Source organism: Miniopterus schreibersii (assembly GCF_964146895.1).
Source record: "Miniopterus schreibersii genome assembly, chromosome: 22".
NCBI lineage: Eukaryota > Metazoa > Chordata > Mammalia > Chiroptera > Miniopteridae > Miniopterus > Miniopterus schreibersii.
This window is the reverse complement of record NC_138124.1, coordinates 15,352,963-15,362,325: the sequence shown is the minus strand read 5'-3', so window position 1 is coordinate 15,362,325 and position 9,363 is coordinate 15,352,963. Positions and strand designations below refer to the sequence as shown.

Here is a 9,363-nt window from a genome sequence, read left to right as displayed (position 1 = left end):
CGCTCTTTTGTTCTCGGCCCCGAGCCGCCCGCGCGGCCCAGCCAATCACCGCGCGGCCGCCCCTCCCCGCGCCCGCGCCCCGGGCCGCGCGGCCCCCGCTCGGGCCGCCCCGCGGGCTTCTCGCCCCCCGAAGCCCCGATCGCGGCTGCGCGTGCTCCTGCGCGGGGCGCCCGGGCCCCGAGTTTCGCCGGGGGGTCACCTTCGCGCCGCGGGGTCCCCCGCGTCCGCGCCTGCAGCCTCTTGGACGGGGAGTTGGGGGGCTGGCCAGGGGGTCGGAGCCGCGCGGGAGGAAGCAGCGCGCGCGGTCCCCGGAGCTGGGGAGCTGGAGGGCCGTGTGCGGATGTGGGGTGCGGGGAGCGGGGCCCGCTAGGCCTAGGCTCCCAGGGGCACGCAGACTCCTGGTCTCCCCGTTTGCGTCTCCACCCGCCCTGTAAATAATGTTAAAGGCCCCGCGGGTGCGGAGGGGCATTGGCCCAGGGGGGGACAGGCCCTAGAGAATGAAAGGGTTCAGACAGACACACACACACACACACACACTCGGCCAGTCCCCCCCCTGCTGATCCCCCCGACGGAGGTGCAGACATGCGGGTGAAGTCACCTTGGGTCGTCCCGCCCCAGGGAAGCCAGCAGGGCCTGGCACAGGCACCGCCGCCTCCACTGAGACTTGCCCAAGTTGCAGCGTCGCGTGCATGTAAAAGGTGGCAGTGGCTTTAGGGCGCAGAGCTCTGGGCCCGGTGGTTGGGCGGCAGCAGGTGAGGGAAGCTGGGCCTCCACGGCCCATTAGATACAGCTAGAGAGAGCCGCCACCCAACTGGAAGGCGCGTCAAAAGGAAAAATGATCTTCAGCCTCAAGCCCAGACACACAAAAGGCAGGCAGAGGCAGAAAGGAACCTGGCACAGGACCGCCTGGGCTCTCTGTTGGTTAACAGCTGTAAGGGATTTTCTGTCCGGGAGATATGGTGAGAAGTCTAATAGGCAGTCTGGGTGGTGAGGAGGAGGAGGAGGACGAGGAGAGAAGGGGGTAGAAGCAATATTTGAAGCAAGGGTGGCCAAGAATTTTACAAAACTGATGAACGCTATCAAGCCCTGGATTAAAAAGTATTTTGAATACTAATCATGATTTTGAAAAAGCACATTATAGTTTTCAAAAAGAACAAAAGAGAAAACAAAGGCAGAAACACATTACCATTAAAGGTGCAGCAAAAAGGACTGATCACTGAAGTAACAACAGGAAGAAAATAATCGGCAGCCCAAAACTCTAAACCGAGCAAACTATCTTTCAAATAAAAGAGAAATATAAAGTTAATTTTACGAGAGACTTGAATCGTCACCCTTCATAAAATCATTTGGAAGGAAAATAATTTTTTATTCTCCTGAAATAATCTTTCTCCTGGGAATTCCACCCCACCTGTGGGCAGTGAGGCTTTTAAATCAGGTCTATGGCCAAATCACCAGGTAACTTGGGGATGATCTGAGCTGAACATGATCTGAGGCCAATCTCCATGTCAGGGAGGAAATTTACTTTAATATCTGAAAATTCTTAAACCCTGAGGGGTTGGCCCTGTCATCCCTTCAGGGTGCCTGATAACCATGTGGTAAATTAAAGGTAGTTCTAAGAAATTTTCAACACATTCATGACCTTTTGTGATGTTGAAACAGTCATTTAACTATTAATCACTATTCATCTTTTCTGTCAATAAAGGAATCTTCATTTGGAGGGAGAAAAAGATGAAATATTGTTAAGTCTTATAAAACACCAAAGAAAAGGTGACACATAAATTCTTAAAAACAAATAGTTTAATTTCATTTTTATCTTGGAAAAAAAGCAGTGTAAATTTAAAACGAAATAACAAGTACTTTGATATGTCATCATGTGTCATTTTTTATGGTACTACATTTATTGAAAGTGTGAAGATACAGAACCTTTACAAATATCTGGAATTAAAAATTACCATTGAAGGTGAAAACAGATTGGCTTTAAAAAGTCAATTTAGTAAATATTCCCTGTTTGCTGTTTGTTTCTATGAGAATATTTGGTATAAACACTCTACACAATAAGGCAAACTCTTGGAAAAGTCATTAATAAAATTTTATGAAAAAAGTGTTCAGTCCTAATTTAATTTGCAGAGTCACTGGAAAAGTACATCAGGTGAGTGGAGCGGTTTCAGAGGTCCAGTTTCTATATAGAAGGAGCCCTTCTCCTGTAGAAAACAGGTTTTCCTGATTAGCATAAGTCAGATATAAAAGTTTAAAATATACAAAGATCTCTACAGGGCCCTGGCAGATGGTAGTTCCCAGTCAGGGTGTGTACGGGAAAGCAACGAATTGATATTTCTTTCTCACATTGATATGTCTCTCTCTCCCTTCCTCTCTCTCTAAAATTAATAAGCATGTCCTGGGTGAGCATTAAAATGTACATACCTATATAAACACATATATGTGTGTGTACATTTCTATAGTGCCATAAAAATGTCATTTTCTATTTTTAATTTGCATTATGAAAGTAAATGTACACTAAGTATTACATATTTAATGAATATGAATCATGTAAATTTTGTCATGGCATTTAAAGTTGGCTGTGAAGCCCGGATGGTGTGGCTCAGTGGTTCCTGAAGCCATGAACCTGGAGATCGGGGTTCAGTTCCCCATCAGGAAACATACCAGGTTGCAGGCTCCTCGATCCCCAGCAGGGGGCGTGCAGGAGGCAGCCGATTAATGACTCATCACTGATATCTCTCTCTCTCCCTCTCCCTTCCTCTCTCTGAGATCAATAAAAACATTAAAAAATAAAGTCTGTAAAGTATTTTTAAAGTCATAGGCAATACTGAAGTTGTAATAAAACACTTTAATAACTGATATTAGTAATCAACCTCAAAATTAGGAACAGAGAAGTAACTATCAGTAGTGTCCCAAAGTGAGCGCTTTTACCTTCTGCGAGGCCGTAAGTTCTTAGTGCTGAGCCGTAATTGTGAGGTACTGTTTGCCATGATGCAGGATTTCAAGGTCAGCTCAGAGGTCAAGCTCAACGGTAAGTTTGAGAGGTTCTCACTTCCTTCACCCTGACCTTCACCACCTCTTGACCTTCAATATATTCACCTTCACCTACTTCACCTTCCCCCAACTCCTTCCTCTACCTTCTCCTTCCCCACCTTCCCCTAGATCTTCCCCTTGACCTTCCCCACCTTCCCTGTCACCTTCAACTTCACCAAGACCTTGACCACCTTCACTTTGACTTTCACCATCTTCACCTTCCTTTCACGACCTTCACCAGCAACCCGCTCCCCCACCTCCTTCACTCGTGCCAACTTCACCTGGGCTCCATCGCCTTTGCCGCCCACACTTTGACCATTGCCCACCACCTTGACCTTTGCCCTGACCTTCCCCATTCCCACCCTTCGTCTTCGCCACCTTCACCTGCACCCTCTCCACCCTCACTCCGAACCTCGCCCTCTTCACCTGCACCTTGACCCGCGTCACATTCACGTCCATTCTGACCTTCACCTTCAAGGGAAGTCTTCCACTTTCACCTTGACCGCCTTCAGCCTGACCTTCATCACCTTTACCTGCATGGCTGCCACCACCTTCACCCAGCTTTCCTTCCCCATTGCCAACCTTCGCCACCTTGCCCCTGGCCACCACCTTTGCCCAGCTTCTCCACCAATGCAACCTTCACCTCCACCTCCTTGCCTTTGCTGCTTTCAACTTGACCTTCACTGGCTAAACATTCCCCTTGGTCACCGTCACGGCAACTTTCAGCACCTTGAGACTCACCACTGTCACCACCTTTGTCTTGCCCAGAACCAACTCCATCACCTTCACCTCCTTGGCCGTTCCCCCCACTTTGAGCTTTACCACCTACACCCCTTTCACCACGACCTCCAGTACCTTGACTTTCTCTACCGTTATCCTCACTTTGCTGATGAAGGCAGTGGGGACCAAGGTGACAAAGGTGTGGCTACAAGACATGGCTCTCGCTGGCTCTGCACAGCTGCCCGCGTTTCTGATTCTGCGTAATACCCGTAACACCAAGGAACAGGGTCACGTACTATTCTGGCTCCAGAGGTGGTCGGAGGCCCCGCAGCTTCATTTCATCGAGTCCTTTCCAGTATTTAAAATTGTTGTCCAGGTTCTGCAGTAACTCTGGTAGGTCTACAAAGGCTGGGGGGACAGAGGGGATGTGAGATCTTTCCACAGCCTCGGTCTAGAGGTTTGGCTTTCTAAGGAGAGAGCATTTGGAAGAAAAGGGACAGAGGCATGTGCAGAACACTCGAGGGGACACGCAGCATGAGCCAGGTTTGCTGAAGGTAAGTCCTGCACTGACACCAGCAGCCCCTCTGGGACCTGTCCAGCTGACAGCTCTGATCAACAGAACTGAGGGAGCCCATCTGCTTAATTACCACAAAACACAGTATCTGCTACTTCCTACGGCCGTCGGTTATCTAGGAAATGCCCTCTGGGAGCTCCTACCGTCCCAGGCGTCGAACATGGCTGTGATGAAGTAGTCAATGAAGGAGATCTGGGACTTGGGGATGCTGCAGGTTTTCCTGTCAAAAGCCGGCATCACCACAGGTAAGTCCTGCTGCTTTTCTTCATCGGTCTGCAGAGCACAAAACGCCAGGATTACAAGACCCAGTATCTGCTCCGCTCCAGATACTGAGTCTGAAGTGGCCACGGCCCTTCGTACTTGCTAAGGTGGCTCCTGGCGACCTGTGTCCCTGTTCAGGATCTTAGGTCCCCGACGGAGAGTTTACAGCAATGTACCCTGAAGCCCGTCAGCTGGTCTGGGAGGGCTGCGGTGGCATCTAACGGTGTAGTGCTGGGGGACGTCTCCTCAGACGGGAGCTGAGAGGGTCAGTGGCTGAGCGAGTGGCATGTAACCTGCGCTCCCAGGACCGAGACGCTGTGAGTGGTGAGGGACTGAATCTGTTGCCGACCCCACGGATATTGCTCCCATCCCAGGAAAAAACAAACGAAGGGGCTTAAGAGGCTGCGCTTACCTGAGAAAAGTACTCTTCCGAGATGCGCGCAGCCCACTCGATGCACTGCTCCAGGGCCCGGCAGGGGTTGGACACGTCCGCGCATTTGATCATCATTCGTTTGATCAGGGTCCGGTTCTCTGGAGTCCTGAGCAGAGCGTTTATGGCTTCTTGGTCTTTCTCAGCTTCCTGAAACATTCAGTGACATTTAAAACAATCAGAGCAGGGCCCCCGGTGCCCCGCCCTGTCTTACTGGTGTGGTCCCACTGTTTGCACAGCAAGGAGACTCCGACAAGTCTGGGAAGGGCCCGGCTACAGGGAGGAAACCAAGCCTGGGAAGTATAGGGTCCTCTCTGTGGCACTAGGGAAGCAGGAGCCGTGGGCCAGGCGACAACCAGCCCTATCCAGGGTAGCAGGGCAGGAGCCAATAAAAAGGGCTGGGGTGGGTGTGTGCATCTGAAGTGCCTGGGAAGGGAGGGAAGTCAAAGGCAGGCTGACAAACGGGGAGAGCGGGTGAGGGGAGCCGAGTTCTCAGCGGAATGTGTGGAAGGGTGATAAGCTGGAAAGCCAGGGAGAGACAACAGAGCTTCAGAAGTAAAATGTGGCCCGGCTGGCGTGGCTCAGCGGCTGAGTGTCGACCTGGGATCCAGGAGGTCAGGGTTTGGTTCCCTGTCAGGGCACAGGCCCGGGTTTCAGGCTCCTCGGTCCCCAGCAGGGGGCGAGCAGGAGGCAGCCAATCAATGACTCTCATCACTGATGTTTCTCTCTCCCTCTCCCTTCCTCTCTCTCTGAAATCAATAAAGACATATTTTAAAAACAGCAAAAAACAACACTGAAATCTTAAAAAAAAAAAAAAAAAAGTGAACTGTGATCCTGGCCTAATAGGAGGTGTTGTCCCTGTGAGTGCCAGACTCTCAGGGTGGTGACAGGAGCTGGGAAGGGAAGGTCGTGGGGAAGGCTGTGAGCTGGTAGCAAGCATTTCAGTGCCCGCAGGGTGGGTCGTGGGGCAGATATACGGGCCTCAGAGGAAGAGGGTCGATGAAAGAGCAGCCTCCAGGTGCTGACCTCATGGTGAATCCAGGAAAATGGACACCGTGTGTGAAACGCCTGCTCCGTGCCCACCCACCAATCCTATGCCTTGAGGTTAAATGTGCCCATTCTACAGGCAGGGAATGGTAGGGCAGAGTTAGGTGGAAACTTGGGTCTATCTGCCTCTGCAGTGTGGAGTCCATGCCTCAAATCCAGACACAAGGGGCAACAACGTCACCCTCCTGTGACATGGCCAACAGAGGATGGTTGCTGGCACCACAGAATGTGCACAGTGGGGAGTGGCTGGTGGGAGACCCCAAGGGCCAACCCACCCCAGAATGTCCAAGAAGAGGGGAACGGTCCACCCTTCTCAAGTACGTTTAACTAAAACTTGACCCTCCCTCCAATTTTTTCCCTGCTGAGCTTTTGAAAGAATCTAACGAGTGGAAGTTAAATTCGATGAGCCAGCCACACACAGGGATGAGGGCCCCAAACACGGGCTCTCGGCCCCCTTACCTCATTTTCTTCCAGTTCTGCCAAGGGCTTATTGATGCTGTTGACAAACTTGTTGAAGTGCTCGAAGTGCTTCGTCATCTCCGTGGCCAAGACCATGTCGATGATGATCTGGCGCAGCGTCCGGTAGTCATTCCTGTTTCAGACGACAAACAAGAGGCTGCTGCCGGTCACAGACCCAGACCAGACACTCGGAGACTCCTGAGAACTAATTGCCTGTTATCTGTGATACCTGTCCACGGTGCCTAAAGTTCTAGTGTCACCACCGGAAGGCACACTTTAGAAGAATGTGGAAGCCTGGCCGGCTTGGCTCAGTGGTTGAGCATCAACCTATGAACCAGGAGGTCATGGTTCCATTCCCGGTCAGGGCAAATGATCCCCAGCAGGGGGAGTGCAGGAGGCAGGCGATCAGTGATTCTCTCTCACAATTGATGTTTCTCTCTCCCCCTCTCCCTTCCTCCGTCTGAAATCAACAAAGACAGTTATTTTTAAAAAATTTTTTTAAATAACTGAATCCAAAATTAGACAAGGGATAAAAAAGTGATTATTTAAAAATGTGATGTGCTACAAAGAAACTTGGGACTGAATAATTAGTGTGAGAGGTCGGGGAAGTAACATGTGAATGGAGACAACAAGGAGACGCTTGCTGCCCCAGGAGGGCAGAGTGGAGTATCCTGGGCAGGTGACAGGTTGTCTGAATCCCTAAAGGCCCAAGGTGCCAGCATTATACTTCCTGTCTCCAAATGTCAAGACACAGAGGAGCTGTGCTAAGTGAAAGAAGCCAGTCTCAAAAGACCGCGCACTGACTGTGCTCCCATTTCTACCCAACGCCCAGAACTGGTGAATCCATGCAGACCGAAAGCAGGCCAGTGGTGGCCTAGGGCTGGAGGAGCTGGGTAGTGAGCAGTGACCGCTAATGAGTTTGATACGTTGGGAGGGTGATGGAAATGCCCTAAAATTCATGGTGGTCAGGGTTGCACTACTGTCAATAAAGACCACTGTACCCTTCAAATGGGTGAACAGTATAGTGTGTGAATTTATCTCAATAAAGCTGTTAAAAGAGAGGAGAGAGAGAGAGAGAGGGACCCAGGTACTTCCCCAGTTATCCCTCACCTCTCCATGTTTTTGAAGATGTTACATTTATCGTCTCTCGTGCTCAGCTGGAAGGCCAGGGCCGCGTGGTGACTCTCCAGCACGGCGATGTCATTGTACAGAATGGCCAGCTCACTCCCAGAGTTGCACAGGAAGGGGTTGGTTCTCCCAGGGTGGTCCAGGTCATGGATGGCGGCTGCAATGAGGGCAGCAGCCTCATCAACAGAATCTAAAGTTTGCTGGAAACAAGAGATCTTTTATTTTATTTTATTTTATTTTATTTTATTTAAAAAAAAAAAGTATTGATTTCAGAGAGAGGAAGGGAGAGGGAGAGAGACAGAGAGAGAAACATCAGTGATGAGAGAGAGTCATCCATCAGCTGCCTCCTGCACGCCCCCTGCTGGGGATCATGTGCCCTGACTGGGAATTGAACCATGACCTCCTGGATCATATAGGTCAATGCTCAACCGCTGAGCCACACTAGCCGGGGAACAAGAGATCTCTTAAAAGTCGGGGCACTGCATTGAAAGCAAGGAAGCCTCTGTATCAATTTCTTTCCGCCCTATTACTTTAAGGTAAGAATATTTCAGATTTCCGAGAAAAGCATATTGTTGAGCAAATCCAGCTTCCCTGTCTCCACTGTGAAAGGTAGATCTTTGCATGTTTTCTAGGAAACATGACCAGATTGTCAGTCTCACACAAGTTAAGGACTTTAGCAAAATACAGGGAATGGAGAGGAGTGAAAGGCTGAATTGTATCATGTGAATTATATGTTATTAAATGCTGTTAAGATTGTTCTAAGTTCAATTTCTGAAAATATATATCTGTATGTTACCTATAGAGTAGTTCAGAAGCAATAAATTACAGCAAACATTTGGTTGTCTTCATGTGCTGATCCATATTGACACAGACCTCCCTCTCCTGCCATTTATTTCTGTACTTTATGAAACAATCCTCTCTCTGGGCTTTATTCTATCAAGGTCTTGGGAATGATCTTTCTTTAAAAACAAAACAAAAAGGCCCGGCCGGTGTGGCTCAGGGGTTGAGCATCGACCTATGAACCAGGAGGTCACGGTTCGATTCCCGGTCAGGGCACATGCTCGGGTTTCAGGGCTCCTTGATCCCCAGTAGGGGGCGAGCGGGAGGCAGCCGATCAGTGACTCTCCTGATTGATGTTTTTCTTTCTCTCTCCCTCTCCCTCCCTCTCTCTGACATCAATAAAGACATTTTTTTTAAAAAAAGAGTGAGAGCCCCAGAAGCACAGCCCCCTCCTCTTCTTGCTGGCTTTCTCCCTGGGGACCAACCCCTGGCCCTCATACTCCCGTTGAATGGCTGGGGTCGTGTCCCGAATGAACACAACAACTCCCTAGAGCCGCAGCCTTCCTGGGCCGGGCTGCACGCGGGGTCACTCCTGAGCAGTCACACTTTGTGGCAACTGGGCGGGGGCAGAGGCAGGACGCGGGCTGCTCACCTTTATCCTGTTTCTGCACAGGAAATAGGCGGTGGCGTGGAGCACGTCTGCAGCGTGTGTGGAATTGTGGTAGGGGTTAGAAGAGCGGTAATTGGCCTCGATAATTTGCAGCCACGACCTCAGCGTTGTCTCAGAGCAGTTTAAGAATTCACAGATTCCAAAGCGAGTAAAGATTTTGAGACCGAGGAAAGTTAAAGGCCTATAAGGAAAAACAATTCATGGCATTAAAGCAAAGTCATAGGCAAAGTGTTTGGAGCCCCGTGCAGGTTCAGATCCAACAGA

General features: G+C 50.1%; 1 protein-coding gene across 1 annotated transcript in view; it reads right to left on the bottom strand.

The window, feature by feature from the left end:
- Positions 1-1,778: 1,778 nt before the first annotated feature.
- Positions 1,779-9,363, bottom strand: part of PDE8A (phosphodiesterase 8A) — a 37,817-nt gene continuing 30,232 nt past the window's right edge. The window contains exons 17-23 of the mRNA XM_081124474.1: positions 9,082-9,280; positions 7,632-7,849; positions 6,522-6,654; positions 4,998-5,165; positions 4,468-4,597; positions 4,047-4,158; positions 1,779-2,201 (exon numbers count right to left, since the gene is read on the bottom strand). Of these exons, the coding sequence (XP_080980600.1) occupies position 2,201; positions 4,047-4,158; positions 4,468-4,597; positions 4,998-5,165; positions 6,522-6,654; positions 7,632-7,849; positions 9,082-9,280 (961 nt within the window). The 3' untranslated portion in view covers positions 1,779-2,200. The remainder of the gene's footprint in view (positions 2,202-4,046; positions 4,159-4,467; positions 4,598-4,997; positions 5,166-6,521; positions 6,655-7,631; positions 7,850-9,081; positions 9,281-9,363) is intronic.